The 26,868-nt window shown below is 37.9% G+C and overlaps 1 protein-coding gene across 2 annotated transcripts in view; it reads right to left on the bottom strand.

Moving 5' to 3' along the window:
• Window positions 1–24,339, bottom strand: part of ZNF148 (zinc finger protein 148) — a gene marked incomplete at its 5' end in the record, with an annotated part of 85,199 nt that extends 60,860 nt beyond the window's left edge. The window contains one exon of one of the 2 annotated variants that reach the window (XM_080696864.1): window positions 23,995–24,339. In XM_080696864.1, the coding sequence (XP_080552990.1) occupies window positions 23,995–24,327 (333 nt within the window). The remainder of the gene's footprint in view (window positions 1–23,994) is intronic. The other variant, XM_080696863.1, reaches the window with a different exon arrangement.
• Window positions 24,340–26,868: the final 2,529 nt, after the last annotated feature.

The raw sequence follows: 26,868 nt of genomic DNA on the forward strand, positions 1-26,868 counted from the left end.
CAAGACACAAAGCATACTATATATTATTCCATCCTTAGATCTCAGAGCTGCCTGTCTTAAAAGAAACACACCAAGGTTTAAGGGCACTAATAGTACAGTCAATTCTCATCAGATTTGACAGTGCTCAGTCATCCCCTCCTTACTACTACATTTTCGATTTTTTCTTCAAATGAAAAAACAAGAATCAAACTTTTGTGTGTGTGTGGTACTGGGGATGGAACCCAAGGGCTTTCTACCTCCAGGCTATACTCCCAGACCTATTTTATATTTTATTTGGAAACAGGGTCTCAGTACATTGCTGACTCACTATGTAGCTGAGGCTGGCTTCGAACCTGCGTGATCCTCCTGTCTCAACCTCCCAAGCACTGTGATTATAAGTAAGTACCACCACACCCAGCTGGAATCTTTAACTTTTAACTTAACAGGCTAAGAAATACAGTGACAATCCTGGAGAATCATCTAAGAAGCACAATGTGAAGCCAGGTGTGGTGACACACATTTGCAATCCTAGTCCTTGGGAGGCTGAGACAGGAGGATCACAGGTTCAAAGACAGCCTCAGCAATTTAACAAGACCCAGTTTCCAAATAAAAGTAAGACAGGGATAGAAATATAGCCCAGAGGCAAAAGGCCCCCTGGATTCAACCCCCAGTACCACACAAACAGAGAAGCATAATATGTTAATGACAACTCTTTCACTCTAAAAATATACAAAGAGCCAGGCATGGTGGCACAGACCTGTAATCCCAATACTCAAGAAGCTGGGAGGCTGAGACAGGATTTCAGATTAGAAGATAGCCTCAGCAATAGAGTGATACCCAGCAACCTAGCAAGACCGTATTTCAAAATTAAAAATTAAAAAAAATTTTTTTGGTGGTACTGGGGGTGGAACCCAGGCTCTTTTTCTACCTCCAGGCTATACCCCCAGACCTATTTTATTATACTTTACTTCAAAACAAGTCTCACTAAGTTGCTAAGAGTCTCACTATGTAGCTGAGGCTGGCTTTGAACTTGTGGGATCCTGTCTCAGTTTCCCTAGCGCTAGGATTACAAGTGTGTGCCACCACGCCCGGTTTTCAAAATTAAAAATTAAAGAGGGGCTAGGAATGCAGCTGGGCAGTTGAATGCCCCTGGGATCAATATCCAGGAAAACGCACACGCACGCGCGCGCGCGCACACACACACACACACACACACACACACACAAGCACGCACACACACCGTAACAAACAATTATGAACATGTTACAAATGCATACTATATTTTGGATTACGGCTACATGTAGAAAACGTCCATAAGTAAAATGCTTAACCCAAGAGGAATTTTGGACTGACAAAATAAGAAAGTAGAAGTTTTTATAAATCCCTGAAATGTGGGCAGTGAGAGAATAACAAATCAAGGAGCTTGGTTGGCATATACACAAAAAATGACGTAAAGTAACTATTTAGCTAATAATTATATCAGGGTATAGAACGGTATACTGACTGCTTTTCTGTTGTACTACCAACAGTATACTGACTTCCTTTAGTATTCATTAGTAGAGCATAAAATGGAAAGGTAAGTCAACAAGGATTTGGGATATGCCATCTTACTACTTCTGAAGTGGTAGTAATAAACCACACGCTTGGGCTAAGTATGAGACAGATCAGAGACTTTAAGCAGCTGTGGAACTGCTCTGTCCTATTTTGTAGGAGGTCTAAAAAGTAATTTGAATATTTTTGTCAGCTAATAAGTTGCAAAGAAATCATGGAAATGTAACATGCAGCAAAAAGAGACAGAGGAACTCTTTTTAGCAAAAGTGCCAAGTAGAGTATAAGATCCATAAATAAGTCCTGCAATTAGCAGCTATTCACAAAAAAGAAGAGCTTTTATGTGCAAACTGTAAAAAAGATTAATATATATATTTGAACCTTTCTGTTAGTTCAACATACATAGAAAGTGATCATATTAATTCTATCATTTTCAAATATGAGACATATTTCTGACATAAAAGCATAAGCCTAAACCTATGAGTTATCAGTGATCAAAGCACAGTGATTATCAATGGGCAGAGTAAATTACATTTCTAGAATGCTCCAATAGGCTTATCACTCATAAATGAAATAAAGCAATTTCATTACATAATTTAACCATACTATAAAGGATCTGATCTAACTTAAAGTATTTAGAAAAGATATGGGAAATCCAAAAACTTAAAAACATGTGAGTGACCCAGTGAGCCAAGTGTGGTGGTCAAGGCTTGCAATCCCAGCACTTGGTTGGAGAATAGCTTCAGCAATGTAGAGAGATTGTCAGCAATCCAGTGAGATAACATAAAAAGAGCTGGGAGTGTAACTCTAAAGTAGAATGACCCTGAGTTCAATTCCCAGTACCCCCACACACACCGTACACCACACACACACACACACACACACACACACACACACGATGAATATAATAATGAGCTGCCAAAAGTCCTGAAAAACAGCTTTTTTTTGCTCAAGGACAACTACAATAATAATCTATATAAACAAAAAAAAATTTCTTAAGCATGGCAGAGATAATTCATTTTTAACTTACTTGTCCTTTTCTTAAGAACTCTTTAAAAGAAAAATACATTCTAGGTGTTAATTTTCTTTTCTTTTTGTGGTACTAGAGATTGAACCCAGGGTTATTCTGCCTCTGGATTACACCTCCAGCCTATTTTATTTTTTGTTTTGAAACAGGATCTCACTAGGCTACTGAGTCTCACTATGTTGCTGAGACTGTCCTTGAACCTGTGATCCTTCTGTTTCAGCCTCTCTAGTACTGGGATTACAGGTATGCACCACTGTGCCTGGCTTTGGTGTTACTTTTCAAACAAAAAAATAAACCAAATGTAATTAGTAAAAAGCAGATGGGTAATGTTTGAAAAGATTAGTTTGGTCCATTGGAGCATCAAGAAAATCTATAGTCTAGCTGGGTTTAGTGGTGCAGGTTTGTAATCCCAGCATTCAGGAGGCTGAGACTGGAGGTTCGCGGTTTGTGGACAGACTCAGCTACTTAGTGAGACCCTGTTTCAAAAAATAAAGAATAAAAACTAGGGCTGGGAGTGTAGCTCAAAGGTAGAATGCCCCTGGGTTCCATCCCCAGTACTGGGGGGTGGGGTGAATCTATAATCTAAAAAACATCAAATTAAAAAACAAACAAAAAGCCCTGTCTAGTTTCTTCTCCATCATTTAACCATTTTATCCAGTCCCATTAACGCCATAGTGCCTATGTGAGAGTCAGAATTTCAGTGCTGCTATTTCATTAGATAGAAAAATCATCACCACCAGAAACCCATCCTTTTTAAATTAATTATGTGTGTGAGGAGGGTACTGAGGATTGAACCCAGGGGCATTCTACCTTTGAGCTACATTCCCAGCCCTATTTTTTATTCTTTATTTTGAAACTGGGTCTCAATAAGTTGCAGAGGGCCTCACTAAGTTGCTGAGGATGGCTGCGAACCCAGATTCTCCTGTCTCAGCCTCCCAAGTATTGGGATTACAAGTGCCACCACGCCTGACTAAAACCTATCCTTTTTCACTCAAATTTAAATAAACTCAGATATTTCACCTCCTAAAACTCTGACCTCTTTTCACCCTTTGCTCTAAGTTCTCTTCAGCAAAGAAGTTTGGTGTCAAAGTTCTTGCTACTGCCCATCTGTTTATTTTTTTAAAGTTCTAAAATATATACCCTTATTTAGTCTCCTCACTTTTTAAGTATAAAAAGGCTTCCCTATATTGAAAAAATTCTTCCCTTGATTCTCAAGTCAAGTTCCAGATCTAACTCAGACCCAGAATCCAGAATGACATCCTTTTCCAAGTCTTACTTCCTTTGAAGCACAAAAATAAATAAGCTGTCTTACTTTTTAACTTAACTATCTCATGCATATTTAAGATATTCTTCACTGGTATTTCCAGTCACATTTTTCATACATTCATTCACTCAACAGCTATCAAGTACCTGCCCTGTGCTAAATTCAGTCAGGCTGAAATAATAAAACAAAAACATTTACTGAGAACCTGATATGTGCAAAAGCACTAATCTAGACTTGGAGAACCCTTTCTATACACGAGGTCTCCTTTCCAAAGGTCTTAAAGCGTAGATGCAAGAGTTTTGATGCATTACAAAAACAAACTAGTAATTCAAGGCAGCATGTGCTGTGCTCCGAGTGAGTGACAGAGATGGTAAGGGTAGGAATTCAAAGGGAAAGATGGGAAATGAAGACCTGAGATGACCGCAACAGGCCTGCGGCACACAGGGGGCTTAACCAGAGCTACAAGCCCACTATTTGCATATTCCCTCTTTCTGTTTTTTCTTCCAGACCTGCTAATCTTCCCAACTCCCTTCTTTCATACTGAATAATAAGTGATATAACAAATAGAAAATGTTAACAGAAGTAATAATGAGGAATATGTCATTTGGTTTACAAATTTGGGTCCACTCTTTCTCTCCACTGCCAACCCCCCAGAAACAGGTAACTGCCTCCTTTGGATCATTCTGAGCTCTGCTTTCTTTTCATTCCAAACCTCCTGCATATATATCCAGCAAGATCCATCTTGCTCAATTAATATTACCAACCTCACATAGTTAAGGCATTAGCAACTCCCAATGCATTTTTCTACAAATAAATTAATATAAAACAGTTCTTCACCAAGTGCTGTGTGCATGTATCACTCTGAATTTCACTATGATATGAAACTGCGATGCACCAATGAAAGTACACTTAAGTTTTCTTGTCATTTATCTAATAACAATACTGTATATTATTGTATATATATTCTATATAAATATATATACTGTATATATATTGCCAATGGTATCAATTAAAAGCTCCCAGCTCCACTTTCAAGCTATATGATCTACTTAAAAAAAAAAAAAGAAATCTAAGTCACTTGGCCAAAGTATTTGTCTTTAGTATCTCTCCTCTCCATTTCTGCAGCCAAATATTCATATCAATTTTGACTTTTGGTACCCTCATTTATCCTCCACCCACTGCACAAGTTTTCTGTTTTCCTGTATAGTCTGTGCTAGTGACTCCTCCCACTCTCTCCAATCACCAAGGTTCTACCGTTTCACTGCATCTCTAAAATACTGTCCCAGACTCCATTAGTAGCCACTTCTTTCCAAAAGCACATGAATTTTTCCTTTTTTATTTTAATTAATTAATTTATCTATTTATTTTTGCGGTACTGGGGATGGAACCCAAAGGCATTCTACTTCCAAGCTACACCCCTAGTCCTATTTTTATTCTTTATTTTTGAAACAGGGTCTCACTGAGTTTCAAATGACCTCACTACGTAGCTGAGGCTGTCTGCAAACCAGATTGTAAGAGCATGTCACCATGCCCAGCTCCCCTTTAATTTTTTGAGAAATGGATTATCCAAGACATCTGTCTATCCAAAGAAAGAGGTCATGTTAGTTCTTTGTACATAAAATAAAATGCAAAATTAATTTTTTAGTTGGGGACAGTGGTGCATATCTGTAATCCCAGCTATTTGGGAGATTGAGACAGAAGGATTGCAAATTAGAGGCCAATGTCTGCAATTTAGCAAGACCCTGCCTCAAAATAAAAACATAAGATAGGTCTGATTACATGCCTACAATCCCAGTACTTGGGAGGCTGAGACAGGAGGATTGCAGGCTTGAGGCCAGCCTCAGCAACATACTGAGATCTTGTTTCAAAATAAATAAGTCTGAGGGTATAGCTAAGAGGCAGATTACTCCTGGGTTCAATCCCCAATGATTATGCTAGGGATATAGCTCCATGGCAGAGAACCTGCCTAGCATGTATGAGGCCCTGGGTTCCATCTCCGATCCCACAAAAATATAATAATAGTAAATACATAAATAAATTGGGGGGGGCAAAATTTATTCCAATTATTATGCTTCCCATGGCCAAATACTTTGAAAAAATAATCTGCCTGTGGCATACAGAGATGGAATAACTGTCCTCAAATTTAGAAAAATGGTTATTCTGAAAGTAAAAGTAGTACATAGCCATATTAAAAGAATATGTTTAAATATCATTATAAGAAACCTATTTTAAAATACTGCCTAGGAAACACTCAAGTTGAATCAAGGTGGCTATGACTACAGTTAAGTGTTTAAATGTAAAAAGGAAAATATAACACAATTAACTGAACTACAAACATACTAAGCAAAAAATATTAGCAATATTTGGGGCATTTATGCAGTACAGAAAATGTGTGTGTGTGTGTGTGTGTGTGTGTGTGTGTGTGTGTGTGTAAGAGAGAGACACACACACACAGATAGACATTAATTTATTCCCAAGATGGTTTGGCAATAGGAAAGATTTCCAATTCCAACCTCACAAAGCATATAAACCTCAAAAGGAGTGAGTTATATCTGCAGGGGAGGAGGCTGTAAGGTGTTCTTTGATTTTAGAAAAGTTGAGAAACCCACAGTTCAAATCCTGACTTTTCTATTGCATTTCTTTCTATAAAAGTACATTTTGGTTGCTATATCAGCATCTTATAGATTAAATGAGTACAGATAAAGTGATCAGGTTATCTTATCCAAAATAGTACTGACACCCCTATCCTCCTAGGGAATTCTATCCTCCCAGCATCCATGGCATCACATAATTGTGTTCTTTTTTTCCTTGTGGCGGTTCTTCTGGATCTATCCCTTCAGCAGTATGTGCCTTTATGCTGTTAGTTTGGGTAAATCTACATCAGTGAGTCCTAAGTACGGGGACCTCAGAGACCCAAAAGTCCCTGATACTATCCTTTTCATGCCATGTTTGCAGATCAAACTTCTTTTATAAGATCTAATTTTATTCTTTGCTCTCATGAGTATACTGTCATTTTACAGAAAATATTTAAAATATGATGTCACCACAAACTGCACTGATAGGAGAATCTAGCTATCCTCTATTAAACCAATGAGGAGATTTGCAAACATGTAAAACAATTCTCACTAAATTTGCTTTAGAAAGGATTCTCTTTCACTAAAAGTATGCTGTATGCTATCATGTAATGGGTTATATCATCATTTATAAATTGATTAAACCTTAAAATATCTGAATTTTTCATTACTGACAGCCCGTGCAGCCACTGTGTGTGTGCATATGTGTATACTGTACTATATATGGAGAGAGGGAGGGAGGGAGGGAGGGAGAGAGAGAGAGACAGAGACAGAGAGACAAAGAGAGAGAGAACACAAATATAAACAAAAGCTTTTAAGAACATAAAGGGAGCCAGGTACAGTGGTGTATAACTTTAATAATCCCAGTACTTCGGAAGCTAAGACAGGAGGATTGCAGGTTCGAGGCCAGTGTACAGTAACTTAACAATACCCTGTTCCAAAATAAAAAGGGCTAGGGCTGTAACTTAGGGGTAGAACACCCCTGGATTCAACCTCCAGTGACACTCATGGATTCCCATCCATGAGTGAACATACAGTAACACACACACACACAAACCACACACACACACACACACACACACACGTTGTAAGACCACACTGATGGAGCATTGCTGATCAAGATAAATCTTAACCACCAGGAGGCATGGTACTGCATACTTATAATCCCAGCATTTGGGAGGCTGAGACAGAAGGATAGTGGTTTGAGGACAGCCCCAAACTACTTAGTAAGGCCCTTCACAACTCAGCGAAACCCTATTTCAAAATAAAGAATAAAAACTAGGGCTGGGGGTATAGCCGGAAGGTAGAATGCCCCTGAGTTCCATCCTCAGTACCACCAAAAAAAAAAAAAAAAAAAAAAAGTTAAAAAGCTATTCTAGACTCCTTGGTTTTTTCTTTTCTTTTTTTTTTTTTTTTTTTTCTTCCAGGTCTGTGGATGGAACCGAGGGGCATTTGACCTCCGAACTAGATCCTCTGCCCTATTTTTTATTCTTTATTTTGAAACTGGGTCTCACTGAGTTGCAGAGGCCTCACTAAGTAGCTGAGGCTGTCCGCGAACCGCGATCCTCCTGTCTCAGCCTTCTGAATGCTGGGATTACAAGCGTGTGGCACCACACCCGGCTCTCCTTGGTTTTTCTAACTACAATAATACTTAATCATTTACATGATGTTTCTCCAGTTTTTCATGCCTCTTTGTCAACACAGTAAACTAAGACTTATCTAACATTTGCTAAGTGTTAGCTAATGTCCTAGGCACTGTGGACACAACAGATCCAAACGGTGCATAGGGACACATAATCTCTTGCTTGTTTAAGTCTGTTGTACTTAATCCTAAAATAATCCTATTGGCAAACATTTTCAAAACCCCACCTTTTCGTGGTATTGGGGATTAAACCCACAGGCACTCTATCTCTGAGCTATATCTGCCCACCCCCTTTTTAATTTTGTTTTGAAACAGGGTCTCACTAGGTTGCTGAGAGTCCCACTTCATGTTGAAGCTGTCCTCGAACCTGTGTTCCTCCTGTCTCACTACTAAGTACTACCACACCTAGATATTTTCATCTCATTTTCAAAATAAAATAAAGACGCCGAGCATGGTAGTGCATGCTTGTAATCCACGCACTTGGGAGGCGGAGAAAGGATCGCGCAGGTTCGAAGCCAGCCTCGCTGGCTTAAAAGACCCTGTTTCCAAATAAAAAATAACATTAAAAGTTTGCTTAAAATTGCATAAATTAAGAAAGCCAAAACTTAAACCACATGTTCCATATCTGAGGACCAAGATCTGTAAATTATTTCTTATTGGCACATACTGACTATATATAATAGTGAGTGTGAATTATTTCTTATACTTATGTTCCCAATAAAAAAAGATAAAACTTCAAGTACATAAATGTTTTGCCCAAGTTATAAGGATTCAATATTAGGATTTAAACCAAGATCTGATATATTTCAGTCCGGTGTTATTTCCAACTATAACCATTTCTTAATAAATCTAGGTTAATAGCTGGGCAAGGTGGTGCACGCTTGTAATCCCAGCGCTTGAGAGGCTGAGACAGGAGGATCGCACAGGTTCGAAGCCACCCTCAGCTACTGAGTGAGGTTCTCAGCAACTTAGTGAGACCCTGTTTCCAAATGAAGTACAAAATAAGTCTGGGAGTATACCCCAGAGGTAGAAAATCCCCTGGGTTCCACCCTCAGTACCAGAAAAATAAATAAATAAATAAATAAATCTAGATTATTGAAATATTAAAATGCTTTTTGAACAAGTACATCATATCCTTCCATATAGGAACTATAGTTTGAATACTTCCAGAATACAGAATAAACTTCTACTGGTTCTGGGACACCTAATGGATATTACTAAGGGGAAAGAAAATAAGTTAGAAGAATAAAGTGGACAAAAGCCAAAATTTAGGTAAAGCATTAGAAGACTTGAGTCTCAATGTCATCTCTTCCAATTACTAGCTGAGTAAACTTGGCTTCCAGAGGTAGTAGCATGGCAAAAACAAAAAAAGGATAGGTAGCAAATAAAAAAGAAAAGATCTAATTCGAAACAGTAACACTAGAAGTGTGAAATAAAAAGTAATCACTTAAAACTCTGTTCATTTGTAAAACAGAGAGGAAAATTATCGAGTTCTATAGCATTAAATAAGATTATATAGGCAAGTACCAACGGTATAATACAGCACTATACAACAGATTATTATTATTATAATCATTTCCTCATTTCTTAATTTGTGATAGTAATAATATCCACCTTACCTTGGAAAATCAAGTGAAATTACATAAAGAACCCTTTTTTAAAAGGTACTAAATAAATATATAAGAGTACTGATCATTACCATACAACTGCAGGTATGTAATTGTTTGAATACATAAAGGGTTGCCAATTGCTATATAATGACTCCACTTAGACATCTTGATACCTAAAATTCCTTACAGCTAAAAATAAATGAGTTTCACATTAAATCTTCTTTCCAATTTCCCTGCTTTTCAATATATTATCTATCTCCTGTCTAAATACTCTCTTAATTTTCTTCTCTACCCTCTACCTAGATCATGTTTACTTGTTTTCACCCCCTCGGGATCATATACGAATCTTGAGGTTGTATGTCAAAGGTTCTTCTCTAGATCACTATAAGACATTAAGCTGGAATTCTTGTAAAGTACTAGAGGAAACCAAATTGGTTGTCTTTCATAAACTATAACTTGGTCAATATGTATGTGTGTGTGTGTGTGTGTGTGTGTGTGTGTGTGTATATATATATATATATCTTTTAAGAACCGTAGCCAGATGTGGTGGCACACACTTGTAATACCAGTACTTGGGAGGCTGAGACAAGAAGATCGCGGTTCATGGAGAGCCTCAGCTAATTAGTGTGGCCTTCCATAAATTAGTGAGACCCTATTTCAAAATAAAGAATAAAAAATAGGGCTGAGAGTATGGCTTAGAGGTAGAATGCCCCGGGTTTCATTCTCAGTACTGAAAAAGAAACACAAAAAACCTTAGCCAGGTGTGGCAGTACATGCCTGTAATCCCAGCACTTGGAAGGCTGAGATAAGAGTATAAAAGGTCCACAGATAGCCTCAGCTACTTAGTGAGGCCTTCTGCAACTAAATGAGACCTTGTTTCAAAATTAAGAATAAGCCAGGCGTGGTGGGTGGCGCACGCTTGTAATCCCTGCGCTTGGGAGGCGGAGACAGGAGAATCGCGCTGGTTCGGAGCCAGCCTTGCTGGCTTAAGAGACCCTGTTTCCAAATAAAAGAAAATATATAAGTCACAATATTAGCTATGATAATAAAAATTACAAATAACTAATACCCAATAATAAAATATCGCTGTAAGTTTCTTTTGTGTGTAGTACTAGGAATTGAATCTAGGGGTGCGCTAGGGAAGCCACGCCCTCCCAACATTCCTTGTCTGTGTGCACTACTGAGGATGGACCCAGGAGTGCAGGGGCATTTTACCTATGAGTTACATTCTCAGTCTTTTTTGGGAGGAGGGGGGAACAGGGTCTCCCTCCACTATTGCATGCTAGCCTGGAATCTGCAATCCACATGTCTTGGTCGACTGAGTACTGGGATTATAGGTGAGTGCCACCACACCAGGCTCGGATATACTTTTTATTTTGAAACAGGGTCTAAATTAAATTACTGAGGCTGGCCTTGAATCTGCAATCCTTCTGTCTCAGCCTACCAAGAACTGGGATTACAGGCCTATGACACCAGGCCAAAGGATAAATATTAATACTGGTTAAGTATCGGTTACAGAGAAATGTTCATGGTTTAAAGGTAATAAGCCGGGCATGGTGGTGCACGCTTGTAATCCCCGCGCTTGGGAGGCTGAGACAGGAGGATCGCACGGGTGCGAAGCCAGCTTCAGCCACTTAGTGAGGCTCTCAACAACCTAGTGAGACACTGTTTCCATAAAATATATATATAAAAAAAAATAGGTCTGGGAGTATAGCCTGGCAGTAGAAAGCCTCTGGGTTCCACCCCTAGTACCACCAAAAAAAAAAAGTAATAAATATAAATACATAGCTAAATACATTTTTACAATATTAAAGAAACACAAATATATAAAGTAAATTTTATAAAATTACCTAAATAGGAAAAAAAAAAGAAACACTAAAATGTCAACAAAGGAAGGTTAAAAACAGTGGTTACCCTAGAGTTTAGTAAGAGTATAGCAATGTTTATGATCTTCTTTATAGTTTAAGAAATCTTACATTTTCTCTACAAGTGTACATTACTTTATAATTTAGAAATGACATTAAACCAGTCTTACTATAAATCAAAGAAAAACTCCACTTGTCATTATCTTAACATATTAAGTTGTTCTAAAAACTAAAATGTTCTACCAGCAATGTAAAACTGAAAGGAAATCTCTTTTAAAGAAAATGTTTGTTTTAGGGGTTGTTTTGTTTGTGGTACTGGCGATTGCACCTGGGGCATTATACTTCTGAGCTACATCACCAGCCCTATTTTATTCTTTATTTTGACATAGGGTTTCACTAAGTTGCAGAGGGCCTCACTAAGTTACTGAGGCTGGCCACAAACCTGCGATCCTCCTGTCTCAGCTTCCCAAGTACTGGGATTATAGGCATGTACCACTCACTGGACCGGGCTCTGGCTATGTCATTAAAGCCATCTAGAAATAATCTTCCATTTACTTATGTCCACCTAAGGAAAAAATATGACAAACTAAGTCACTCTGCTTTAAGAGCTGGAGAAGATTCTAAAATCTACCATCATGGGTAACTTTTTTTTTTTTTTTTTTTTTTTGCGGTACTGCGGATGGAACCCAGAATATTCTACCTCTGAGCTACAACCCCAGCCCAATTTTTTATTCTTTATTTTGAAACAGGGTCTCACTGAGTTGCAAAGGGTCTCACTAAGTAGCTCAGGCTGTCTGTGAACCACAATCCTCCTGTCTCAGCCTCCCAAATGCTGGGATTACAAGGGTGTGCCACCACGCCCAGGTAACTCTCCATAGCAATCTACTATCAATTTAGCATTCCCAATCTAGAACCCAAATTGTTTTGAGAACCGACATGATACCACAAACAGGTTGCAAGCAATCTGTATGCTATAAATACTGTATAAAATTATCTTTGGGCTGTGAGTATAAGGTATATATAAAATGTAATGAATCACACGTTTAGAATTGGGTCTTATAGCCAGGTGTGGTGGCGCATGCTTGTAATCCCAGCGCTTGCGAGGCTGAGACAGGAGGAACACATAGGTTTGAAGTCAGCCTCAGCAACTTAGTGAGACCCTGACCCTCCCCTCAGTACCACAAAAAAAAAAAAAAAAAAAAAATTGGGTCTTATCCCTAAAATCTAAGAAAATAAAAAGTCTGAAATACTTCTATTCCCAAGCATTTCAGATAAAAGATACTCAATATGTAAAAGAGATACTCTGATTCAAAAACTTTTTAGGCAAATTGAAATCAACAATAATAAGTAATAATATGACTCTCTTACCAAGGAACACTATGAAGGGATAGCATTCAGTCCATGTTTTCTGCTCAGGTGCCAGTTAAGACATCTTGCCTACCCAATCCTCAGTACTGATACTGAAGATTGAACCCAGGGCAGTTCTACCTCTCAACTGCACCCCCAGCCCAATTGTACTTTTTTTTAATTTTCAATCGGGTCTAAGTTACTGAGACTGGCCTCAAATCTGTGATTTTCCATCTCAGCTCCCAAGTACCAGGATTACATATAAGTAGGGCCACTGTACTAAGATAAGTCATTTTTTTAAAAAAGCCATGTAGCATGTCATTAAAATCCTATGAAAAAAGAGTTGGTAGATAATAGGTACTATCTGTGTTCACCTTTCATTTATATACTTGTAGAAATGATAACCACAAAACACACTTCAGTAAAAAGGACTTGAATGTACTTTTAAAAAGTGCATCTTAGCCGCGCGTGGTGGCGCACGCTTGTAATCCCCGCGATTGGGAAATGGAGACAGGTGGATCACGCAGGTTCAAAGCCAGTCCCGCTGGCTTAAAAGATCCTGTTTCCAAATAAAAAAGTATAAAATGGGTCTGAGAGCATAGCCCAGAGGCAGAAGGGCTTCCAGAAACCCCAGTACCACCAAAAAAAAAAAAAAAAAAAAAAAAAAAAAGTGCATCTTAGCCAGGAGTGGTGGCATACACTTATAATCCCAGTACTTAGAAGTCTGAATCAGGAGGATCACAGGTTCGCAGCCACCCTCAGCTACTTAGTGAGGTTCTACAAAACTTAGTGAGATAAATAAAATAAAGAATAAAGCTGGGCATGGTGGCGCACGCTTGTAATCCCCATGCTTGGGAGGCGGAGACAGGAGAATCGTGCTGGTTCGAAGCCAGTCGTGCTGGCTTAAGAGACCCTGTTTCCAAATAAAAAGTATAAAATAGGTCTGGGAGTGTAGCCTGGTAGCCTGGAGGTAGAAGGGCTTCCAGGAACCCCAGTACCACCAAGAAAAAAAAAAAGAATAAAGAAAAAAATAGGGCTGGGGGTGTAGCTCAGAGGTAAAATGCCCCTGGTTCAATCGCCAGTCAGTACCACACACACAAAGAAGTGTACCTCTTAAAACATAGAGCCAAATGAATCACTTTAAAACTTAACAAACATAAAAAGACTAATACTGAATCACTTATATATACTTTAAAAGAAATTTGACAGTAATAAGAACTGGCTTATAAATTACTTTGAAAAAGTATGTAATAATGGATAATAATTTGGGAATTAATCATAGATTAATTAATTAAGGATCCTATCAATGGCCACTTGGGCAAATACAAAAAGCAAAGAGATAGGTCACCTTCTGGACGATTCTAAAATATCATTTGTTGCCTGCCATGCTGGCACACGCTTATAATCCCAGCACTCAGGAGGCAGAGAGCAGAGGATCGCGGTTTGCGGACAGCCTCAGCTGTTAGTGAGGCCCTTCACAACTCAGTGAGACCCTGTTTCAAAAAAAAATAAAAATACTGGGGGGAAAAATAGGACTAGGGGTGTAGCTCAGAGGAGCAATGCCCTGGGTTCCATCCCCCGTACCACAAAAGAAAAAATAAATTAAAAAAATAAAACATCATTTGTCATCAGTAAATACCATCCAATTCTGCAATTAAATAAGTACAAAATGTGTTTAAAAATAATAAATGTCTCAAAAACCACTGAAATGGGTTAAAGCTAGTACTTTTTGTAATAGGAGGAAAGAAGTCACCCATCACAAGATATGTACACAAATTACTTGCACCTGTATATTAGATTTTTATTGACTAGACCATGAAATATTTGGGAGAATTACCAACATAATCTTCTTTACACTGATTAATGTCAAGATTTAAGAAAAATTTAAAAACTGAAAAATAAAACAGAAGCCTTATACTAATGGCCAAATATATTTTGAGGTTCCTGGGCCATTAAACAAAACTATTCATATATACAAAATGCATGAAAGTATGACTAGGATTTCATTCACGTCATTTTATAGTAGAGAAATTTATGACTAGCATAAAATGCCACATGAATGCTGAGGTACATGTTTTTCAGGAATTACACACATAAGAGAAATATTTAATTACACAACTATACGACTAGAATATGATTTATATAGCTAATTTATAAAAATAAATTTTTACCGGGCATGGTGGCACACACTTGTAATCCCCGTGCTTGGGAGGCTGAGACAGGAGGATCTCACAGGTTTGAAGCCAGCCTCAGCTACTTAGTGAGGCTCTCAACAACTTAGTGAGACCCTGTTTCCAAATAAAATATAAAATAGGTCTGGGAGTATAGCCCGGAGGTAGAAAGCCCCTGGGTTCCACCCCCAGTACCACAAAAATAAATAAAATATAAAAATAAAATTTTCCTCTAGTGATAGAATCCAACAGTTTATGAGAAGACAAATGTAGCAAGTATAATTCTGAAGTATACTTTGCTCCATTTTGTTAATATATAACATAAACCTTTCCTCTTAATATGACTGGCACCAAACTAGAAAAATATAAAGCAAAAAAATTTATGACCTCGCAGGACTAGGGTATAGGTCAGTGGTAGAACACTTATCTAGCATATATGAGGCCCTGAATTCAATTTCCAGTACAAAAACAAAACAAAAAAAGAGGAAAAATATATGTTTGTGATGTCTCAAATCTCCCAAATACATCTAATATGAAAAATAATACAAAATCAAAGCCGGCCCGGTGGAGCACACTTGTAATCCCAATACTTGGGAGGCTGAGACAGGAGGACCACAGGTTCATGGCCAGCCTCAGTGAGGCCTCCAAAACTTAGTGAGACCCTGTTTCAAAATAAAGAATAAAAAATAGGGCTGGGGGTGCAGCTCAGAGGTAGAATGCCCTTGGGTTCCATCCCCACTACCACCCAAAAGAAAAATCAGATATTTTTCTTTAATTTCTTAAAAATAACTAGTTTCTTGGTTGAGACGCTTTCTAACACAGTTCCTAATAAAACAATTTGCAATTATGGTTTTCTTTGTCTATACTATCCAATATAGAAGCCATGACCTAAGCACCTGAAATGTGACTGATTGGACTAAGAGACTGAAAATTACTTTTATTTAATTTTAATTTCAACATTTAACATATTTAACATGGAAACATGTAACACAGAACATTTTACATAGAAAACTACAGAAATTCAAGCATTGATTTGTACTTTGCTATTGAAAATGTGAGGTCGCTGAGTTAAATCTAGGTGGCTGATTTAAAGTACACGGTTGAGAGAAATCCTGAAAACTAAAGGTTATCACAAAGAATTTTATTTAAACCACCACCAAATACTACAAAGATAATTTACATAGCCTACCAAAGCTAAAATTATTAAAATTTAAGAACATAACTATTTGCACTACATTAACAAAAAAAGCTAACATGAAAAAAGTTCTTTATGACTTCCAACTAAATGAGTCAACAAAAGAAGAAAAACATTACATGTTCAACATCAGTTTTTAAAAAGATTTAGCACAATCTAGAAAGAATAAGAGTTAAAGCCTGTTAGCTTAATTCAATGGTCTCTTTTTAATGAAAAAATATATATTCATGCTGGACATGGTGGTCTATACCTATAATTCCAGCTACTCAGGAGGCTGAGGCAGAAGATTTACAAGTTCAAGGCCACTCAGTAAGATTTTGTCTCAAAAATGACAAACAAAAAGGTCTAAAACGAAGCTCAGTGGTGAATGCCTTAAGGGCCAATCCACGACCTGCCCCTTACCACTGTGTCATATCAACAGCAACACATGAGTAAGAAGATACAAAACTTCTGTCTGCCATGTTCTACTATAAAACATTATTTCTCAGCTGGGCATGTGGCGAACGCTTGTAATCCCATCATCTGGGAGGCTGAGATAGGAGGATCAAGGTTCAAGTACAGCCTCAGCTATTTGGTGAGGCCCTTTGCAACTCAGGGAGATCCTGTTTCAAAATAAAGAATAAAAAAATAGAGCTGGGGGTGTAGTTCCGAGGTAGAATGCCCCTGGGTTCCATCCCCAGTACCACCCCCCAAAAAAATTTTCTCAAATCCTAAATTCTACCCATCTGAGATATATATATATATATATATATATATATATATATATATATATATATATATATACAGGTTTTTTTTATAGGTTCATTCACTGTTATCTTTGAAGTATAGCAATGCTCAATAAAAATGAAGTGTCAAGCCAATATGGTAGGGTGGTACTGATCCTGGAGATATAGATACCAATGTTCACAGCAGCTTTATTTATAGCACCAAAACCTATGGGGAAAAACCCTAAAACGTCTCTTGATAAAAGAATGGTTAAACTATGGCACATCCATACCATGGAATACTACTCCATAAAAAAGGAACAAATTATTGATAAACACTATACTTGTATGATTCTCAAGCATATGAAAAAAAGTCAATCTCAGAAGGTCATACATTATATGATTTCATTGGGAAAAAAAAAAAAACCCTGAAAACTATGATGTTACAGAGATAGAAAAACACATCTAATATAGGCAGGAGTTAGGAACAGTGAAGGGCTGGAAGGAGAAGAGGCATGACTACAAATGGATAGATGCTGACTCTTCCCCTTCCTCTTCCCTGTCCCCTTCCCTCCATCAACCACTCAGGTCTAAAGCCCTAAGCTAGAGCAGAAGAAGGTGTCCAATCCCAGTAGGAAGAAAAGGACGTGTGCTTGGGCAGGGTGCTCTGTAGGACATCATCTGAGGAGACCTCCACATAAAAGGGAAGCTCAGCATGAGTTGTTGGGAGCCCAACCAGCATAGGTGGGGCCACATTGTGGGGGAAAGGGCAGCCTGGAGCAAGACGCTGGGGTGGTGAACAAAATATCAAGGAGTGGGAGTAGACAAAACAGAGTGTCAGACAGGCGTGGTGGCACATGCTTTTAATCCCAGCATCTGGGAGGCTGAATCAGGAGGATCCCGGTTCGAGGACAACCTCAGCTACTTAGTGAAGGCCTCAGCAACTCAGTGAGATCCTGTTTCAAAATAAAGAATAAAAAATAGGGCTGGGGGTGTAGCTTGGAGGTAGAATGCCCCTGGGTTCCACCCCCAGACTCACAAAAGAAACAAGACAAGAGTGACACAGGAGGGGAATCCAAATGGAAAAAGGTACCATGGGGATGGGGTGGCAAACACTGCCATGGGGTATAGGACCCTCAAGGCATCTCCACTGGGGAGGCTGGAGTAATAAGGAAATACACTAACAGTAGCCAACTCAAGTTTCTCACTACCTAATGTACTCTGTTTCATGTAGGACAACTGAGGTATTCAGTGTGAACCCATCATTCTGAGAGGGAGGGAGCATGTTAACCCGGGGAGAGTCTACCTCTAAGTGAGAAGCCAGCCCCATTTTACTTTTTCTTTTGAAACAAGGTCTCACAAAGTTACCACACTGGCCTTGAAACTCTGATCCTTCATCTCAGTCTCCCAGGTGTTACCATACCTGGCTTGAACCAATGATTTTTAAATTTTATTTATTTTGTGGTACTGGAAATTGAATCCAGGGGCATTTTACCTCTGAGTTATACCCCTGGTTTTTTGTTTTGTTTTTCTGTTGGTTGGTTGGTTGGTTTTTATTTGAAAATAGTCTTGCTAAATTGCTGAGGTTGGGCTCAAATCTGCAATCATTTCAACCTTCCAAGTACTGGGAATACAGATACACGCCATTATACCTGGTGTTGATGGTGGTGGTGGTAGTGGTGGCGGCAGCAGTGGTAGTGATGGTGTTGGGGTGTGTGTGTGTGTGTGTGTGTGTGCGTGTATGCATATGTTCGTGTGTGTGTTTTACTGGGAATTAAATCCAGGGCCCTTTTTTTTTAGAAACAGGGTCTCACTAAGCTGCAGAGGGCCTTGTTAAATTGCTGAAGCTGGCTATGAACCTGAGATCCTCCTGTCTCAGCCTCCAAGTACTGGGATTACAAGTGTGTACAGAATACCCAATAAACCCAGATTTTTGGTATTGATAGATGGATATGGAAATTATTATGAAAGAAAATGTATGCACACATATAAGTATAAATGTGTATAATCACATAAATGTATACATACATATAATATACATAAATGTATGTTATATACATTTATAGTTCTCTGGCTCTGTCTACTGAGGAGCCTGGGGCAGTTACTGCCCAATAGCAATGAGCAGCATGTAGAACACCAAGATTTTATTCTCTAAATACCATTCTCAATTAAAACGAACTAGAACTCCTTGGAAAAATGACAGACTCCAGCACTGAGGCAGAAAAAATACAATATAAGCCTAAAACATTTTGTGCCAAAAAGCAAAAAGTTTTCAAAAATTGGTGAGTATATTAAATAATACAGAGCCAGCTTGAAGAGGCTCCCAACAGCCAAATCTTAAACCATCAAAATGACCATTGTAACAGATTTATTTTACTAGCAAATAGAAAATGCAAGTCTACCTAACAAATAAAAAACATAATACTACATTAATGCACATGAGTACATGAGTAGATGTTTTAAGTGTCATGAGAGGAGACAGGGATGCATCTCAGTGGAGGAGCATTTGAAGATAAAAAAGAGTTGAAGAGAGCCCGGCTTGGTGGCACACATCTGCAATCCCAGCACTTGGAAGACGAAGACAAGAGTAACACAGGTTTGAGGAAAACCCCAGTAAGTAGTGAGACTCTCACCAACCTAGTGAGTCCCTGTTTCCAAATAAAAAACAAAATGGGGTTGGGGGTGTAGTTCAAAGGTAGAATGCCTCTGGGTTCAACTTCCAGTACCACACACACAAAAACAAGCAGTTTGGAGAAAACTATACAACTTGATTTAATTAACATACTTAAATAACTCTGCTAATAACGGCTATATATTCTTTTCAAGTAAGCACGTATCATTAACCAATTAAATCATACACTGGGCACTGAAACAAAAATCTTAATAAGTTTAAAAGGACTGAAATCATACAATGTATATTTTCTGAACACAATGATTAGATGTCCATGATAAAATGATAGAAAAAAAATTGAAAATACTCAGAAATTAAGCAGAATGTTTATAATTAACTCAGGGGTAAAAAAGAAGCCACAAAGAAAGTATGCATACATACATACATATATACATACATACATACATACATACATTGTGTGTGTGTGTGTGATACTGGGGTTCCTTGGAAACCCTTCTGCCTCCAGGCTACACTCCCAATTTTATACTTTTTATTTATTTATGTTGCGGGTCTGGGGATGGCATTCAACCTCCGAGCTACACCCCCTGCCCTGCTTTTTATTCTTTATTTTGAAACAGGATCTCACTAAGTTATGGAAGGCCTCACTATGCAGCTGAGGCTGTTCGAGAACCGTGATCCTCTGATCTCAGCCTCCTGAATGCTGGGATTACAAGCGTGTGCCACCATGGCAGCTTCAATTTTATACTTTTTATTTGGAAACAGGGTCTCTTAAGCCAGCACGCTGGCTTCGAACCTGCACGATCCTCCTGTCTCCGCTTCCCAAGCACAGGATTACAAGCGTGTGCCAACAGGCCCAGCTTAAAATATTTTGAATTGCATTATAATAAAAACTTATAAAAAGCTAAACTAAGAAGTTTAGAAAGCTTCAAATCAAAGGTCTAAATTATTCAGAAACTTCAAAAATGAACAAACATCTAAAATAAGTAATCTCATTTTCTATTTTAAAAAGCAAAGAAAAGCTGGGCGTGGTGATACATACTTGTAATCTCAGTACTTGGGAGACTGAGACAGGAGGATCCCAGGTTCCAGGTCAGTCTCAGCAATGTAGTAAGGCCTTCAGCAACTTAGACCCTGTCCCAAAATAAAAAATAAAATAAAATAAATAAGCCGGGTGTGGTGGCATACCCTTGTAATCCCAAGTACTTAGGAGGCTGAAACAGAAGAATCCTGGTCCGCAGCCAGCCTTAGCTACTTAGGCCTTCTACAACTTAGTGAGACTCTGTTTCAAAATAAAGAATAAAAAAACAGGGCTGAGGTTTTAGCTTGGAAGTAGAATATCCCTGGAGTCAATCCTCAGCACCACAAAAATATTAAAAAATAAAAATAAAATAGGGCTGGGGGTGTAACTTGAAGGCAAAATGCCCTGGGTTCAATCTCTAGAACCATAAAAATAAAAAATTAAAATTAAAAAGCAAATCAAAGAAAATAAAAACCAAAGTAGCTTAAGGAAGAGAACAATAAAAAATTAACATAAACAATAGTGAAAATTAAAAACATTGAAACTTGATTCTTTGAAGAGATTAGAAAAATCTTTTAAAAAACAGTTAAATTTTTACCCAGACAAAGAAAAAGACAAATTGCCAAAGTCAAGAATAAGTTAAGCCGGGCGTGGTGGCGCAGGCTTGTAATCCCCGCGCTTGGGAGGCTGAGACAGGAGGATCGCACAGGTTCGAAGCCAGCCTCAGCTACTTAGTGAGGCTCTCAGCAACTTAGTGAGACCCTGTTTCCAAATAAAATATAAAAAAAGTCTGGGAGTATAGCCCGGAGGTAGAAAGCCTCTGGGTTCCACCCTCAGTCCAGTACCACCAAAAAAAAAAAAAAAAGTTAAAAAAAAAATTGGGTGTGGTATTGCATGCCTATAATCCCAGTACTTGGGAAGCTGAGACAAGAGGATATCAGGTTCAAGACCAACCTCAGCAACTAAGAGAAAGTCTCAGCAATCTAGTGAGACCTTGTTTCAAATAAAAAAAGAATAGGGGTATAGCTCAGAAGTAGAATGGCCCTGGGTTCAATTCCTAGTACAAAGGAGGAGAAAAGAAAAAAATGAAAAAAAAAAAAACAGAATAAGAAGACATCACTATAGATCCTTTGGATGATAAAAGAAAAATATTAAGAACTTGTCAATTAAACAGTCAGGACATGAACACATTCTTTGAAAAATACAATTTACCAAAACTTATTTAAAAATTTGTATCTGAATAGCCCGGCTCTCATGTATATTTTTTAAAAATAAATTTAGCCAGGCGTGGTGGCACACGCTTGTAATCCCCGCGCTTGGGAGGTGGAGACAGGAGGATCGCGCTGGTTCAAAGCCAGCCCCACTGGCTTAAGAGACCCTGTTTCTAAAAATAAAAAAAGTTTAAAATAGGTCTGGGAGTGTAGCCCAAAGGTGGAAGAGCTTCAAGGAACCCCAGTACCACCAAAAATAAAAAATAAAATAAATAAAATAAAATAAAAAATAAATTTATATGCCAGGTGTGGTGGCACATGCTTGTAATTCCCCGTGCTTGGGAGGCTGAGACAGGAGGATTGCACAGGTTCAAAGCCAGCCTCACTGGCTTAAGAGACCCTGTTTCCAAATATAAAATAGGTCTGGGAGTATAGCCCAGAGGTAGAAGGGTTCCATCCCCAGTACCCCTACACACACACACACACACTAATAATAATAATAATAATAATAATAATAATAATAATAATAAATTTATAACTTAAAACCTTATAAAGGAAACTCAGCCCCAACTAACCTTACTGTTAAAGCTTATCAAATATGTAAGGTAGAATAAGACTAACAGACATAAAAAAAACTCTTTCAAAAAATAGGTAAGGAAATACCTTCGAACCCATTTATAATAAGACCAGCATAACTAAATACTGACAAAGACATTGCAAAAAAAAGTTAACTACATACTAATATCCCTCATGAACAATTAAAACAATTTTTAAGTAGGTAAACTGAAGCTAACAAAACGGGCGGGGGGAGGAAATCTCAATGAATAAAAAAAACTTTTTCAACCTAATAAAAGTCATCTATGAAAAACCGACAGCTAACATAACTTTCCATGGCAAAAGACTGAATGTAGTCTTCTTAAGATATGGAACAAATCAAGTATGTTGATTCTCAATACTTCTATCCATCAATTGTTTTGTAAGCACCAGTCAGTATAGTAAGGAAAGGAAACGAAATGAAAGGCATACTAGATTGGAAGATAAGTAAAGGATATGGACAGCATGATAGTAAACAAACCTAAGGAATACAAGACAGATATACAATCCCCAGTACTGGGAAAAGTAAAAAATAAAAGACTACTGCAATGAGCTAGGAAAAAGATGGTGAGCACATGAATTAGAACATATTTATAAGTAGTTACCCATCCACTCAATGGCATGTCAACATCTGGGATGGATAGAAAGTAAGACAAAACTCCTGTGCTCACAGAGTTCATAACCTACCAGAGAGACAGACAATCGACAAGTAATCACAAGTCCTTATTACAGGGATACACCTAGGTTGACAGAAGTGGCAGGGTGGTTATGATGAAGCATTAACTAGGTTAAAAAACAGGGACAGAGTATGGATGAGGGGAATATTCCAAGCACAATATATTAAGGTCCGAAAGCAAAAGTAGAGTATAGCATTATTGCATAAACTGAAAGGAACCCAGTTTTAGTATCATAGAAGAGATAAGAATTACATTATGGTTGTGGTTTTACTGATCATGGGGTGAAAATAAAGGTATAGAAAGCAAGAAAGATATGAACACCCAGAAAGACGAGCAGAGGTGCTGAACCATATGTCTAGGGTAGACAGGAAGGAGTATAGGTCTGAGATATTCTTAAAAGATAGACATTAAGCAATTAGAGGATACAGAATAGGAGTGTATCATGAATGGTTAAAGAAGGCAGAAGTTGGAAATATAGCTCAGTGGTAAAATGCGCAAATAACATGCACAAAAGTTTTGGGTTGAATCTCTTAACGATGCCAAAAAAAGGGCAGGAAGTGGAATTGCCAAAAGTTACAAAATTTGAAGAAAAAATTTTGTGGTATGTGATCTTTCTCTAATTATGTTTAAGATTCAAACTTTTTACTCTTTAAAAAAGAAAACCAGAAATTAAACGAAATATCTTTTACCTGTTAAGCACTTAAAATTCAATTCATACATAATCCTGATAGAGAAATAAATGTTATCCTAGAAAAGTCTCAAAAAATGTAATACAACAACTTAATTTTGCCTTTCAAATATAATTTCTATCAATATTTTAGTGAAATTATTCAAGAAAACTAGCCTTTAAATAGTCTTGAAATTTCTGCAATGACTTAAGACAAACTTAATTGCATTTGTAACTATAACGTCAACATCTTATAAAGGAATTACTTACAGGAACATTGAGTGCATACTGTAGTCCTTGAGGAAGTCTTTCATGTGTTTCCATCTGTTCTTCATCATTTTTCACTGTCTCCTCATGGACCATGAGTTCATCGTGTGAAATCATATCCTGTTGTCGCATTTCACTTTCTTGTAGCACTTCATCTGCAGCAAGGATCTCCTGGTGTGGCAAACTTCGATCTTGAAGTACTGATTCTTGCAGTTCTCCAGTCACAGTAGACTGTCCAGACACTCCACCCATTACCACCATTGCCCTGGAAGACTGCATTTCGTCTATGCCGCCACATTTAAGAAACAATCCTTCCAGTTTGTCGTCAATGTTCATGCTTAAGTATAACTGCCTAGAAAGACCAAGTTTGGCAACAAAGCATAATGCATTAGTTTTATATGTCTACTGAACATTTTTATTTCAAATTATGAAAGGTATACATTTTGATTAAAATTATTCATAAAATTCAGAATTTTTAAATACTATGATAGGTTTCCAAAGGCTAGTAGAATAAAACACAAAGTTTCATTTTGATATTAAAACATGAAATCCTAATTATTTTATCATTGAAAACTGAGGCTGACATAAAGGAAACTAGGGAAAAATATCTGTAACTTCAGTTAAAGAACTTAATAGCCTTTAGTATATTAAAGTGTCTTAAAAGTAAAAAATATATATACTCAATTAAGTCATCAAATGACAGAATACTATCAGGAAAGTCATTAAAGAAAACTCAGAAATAGTCATGAATAAACCAGACATGGAACATATGCCTATAATCTCAGTGCTTCAGAGACTGTGACAGGATGATTGTAGGTTCAAGGACAGGCTCACCAAGGAGTGAGGTTCTCACCAACCTAGCAAGATGCTGTTTCAAAATAAAAGTTAAAAAATAGGGCTGGGGGTATAGCTTGAGGTTAAATACCCCTGGTTCAACCCAAAGTCCCACAAAAAATCATTAATGATATAAAAACGATCACACTAGAAATCAAATAAATTAACATTAAAACAGCAATATCATATTTCATTCACCACACTGCTAACAACTTTTAAAAATCTTGACGCAAGCCAGGCGTGGTGGCATACGCTTGTAATCCCCACGCTTGGGAGGCTGAGACAGGAGGATCGCGCAAGGTTCAAAGCCAGCCTCAGCTGGCTTAAGAGACCCTATTTCCAAATAAAAATATAAACTAGGTCTGGGAGTGGAGCCCGGAGGTAGAAATCCCCTGGGTTCCATCCCCAGTACCACCAAAAAAAAAAAAAAAAAAAAGTTGATGCAAAAAAAATTGAGTAATCTACAGATGGAAGAACTATAAATTAGATTAAACATTTTCAAAGGCAATGTGGTAGTGTATAACCAAAGCCACAAAAATGTACATATTCCTCAACAAGTAATTCTATTTAGTAATTAATTCTCATAAATCAGAAATGTCTACAAAGATATACACAGAAGATTGCTATAGGAGTGATCATTATGAAAAACCAGAAATACATTTTGGGTTCAACAAAAAGAAACATCAAAATATGTTCAAATGCATTTTTTAAAACTGGACTATAGCCAGGCATGGTGGCACACGCTTGTAATCCCTGCACTTGGGAGGCTGAGACAGGAGGATCGCATGGGTTCAAAACCAGGCTCAGCTACTTAGTGAGGCTCTCAGCAACTTAGTGAGACCCTGATTCCAAATAAAATATAAAATAAGTCTGGGAATATAGCCCAGAGGTAGAAAAGCCCCTGGTTCCACCCCAGTATGAAAGAAAGAAGGAAGGAAGGAAGGAAGGAAGGAAGGAAGGAAGGAAGGAAGGAAGGAAGGAAGGAAGGAAGCTGGGCTATAGTGATAGCTAATGGATGAACTCAGTAAATTAACAAAAATACTTTTTTCTCTTTTCTTTTTTGCAGTACTGGGGACTGAACCCAGGGGTATTCTTCATCTGAACTACACCCCCAGCCCTATTTCTTTTCTTTTTTAGTTTTATTTTGTTTTGTAGTGCTGGGGAATGAACCTAGGGGCATTCTTCCCTGATTTTTTTATTCTTTATTTTGAAACAGGGTCTCACTAAGTTGCAGAAGGCCTCACTAAGTAGCTGAGGCTGGCTGTGTGCACAGTTCCTCCTATCTCGGCCTCCTAAGTACTAGGATTACATGTATGTTCTACCATGCCCAGCTCTCCAGCCCTCTTTCTTATTCTTTGTTCTGAAACAGGAACAAGGTCTCACTAAGTTTCAGAGGGCCTCACTCAGTAGCTCAGCCTGGTAGCAAACCAAAGATTCTCCTGTCTCAGCCTCCCAAGTACTGGGATTAAAAGCTTCCACCACCACGCCCAGCTAACTAAAACACTTTAAATGAGTAAATGAGTGAATTTTACTTATGTAAATTATACCTCAATAAAAATGCAAAAAGTAATCAAGAGCAGTGTGTAGCCTGTGAGTGGGGAAGGCTGTTGCTGACAGGAGGCTTTTGGGGACCTGGTGATGTTTTCTCTCCAGAGGAATGCTGGTTACACAGATTAGGCTCACTGTGAAATTTCAAGATGTACACTTTTAATACCTGCATTTTTCTTTCACTTTTATAATAAAAAGCTAAAGTCGGCTGGAATTTAAAAAAAAAAATTCAGCTGGGTGTGGTAGCGCATATTTGTAATCCCAACATTAGGGACATTAAGGAGGCTGAGACAGGAGGATTGTGGTTCGCAGCTAGCCTCAGCTACTTAGTGAGGCCCTCTGCAACTCAGTGAGACCCTGTTTCAAAATCAAGAATAAAAAAACAGGGCTGGGGGTGTAGCTCGGAGGTAGAATGTGCTATCCCCAGTATTACACACACACAAAAAAAAAATAGAAATTCATAGAGTCATAAAAAGTTTCCCTGATAAGGGGATG

The sequence above is a fragment of the Muscardinus avellanarius genome, assembly GCF_963383645.1.
Source record: "Muscardinus avellanarius genome assembly, chromosome: 5".
Classification (NCBI taxonomy): Eukaryota; Metazoa; Chordata; class Mammalia; order Rodentia; family Gliridae; genus Muscardinus; species Muscardinus avellanarius.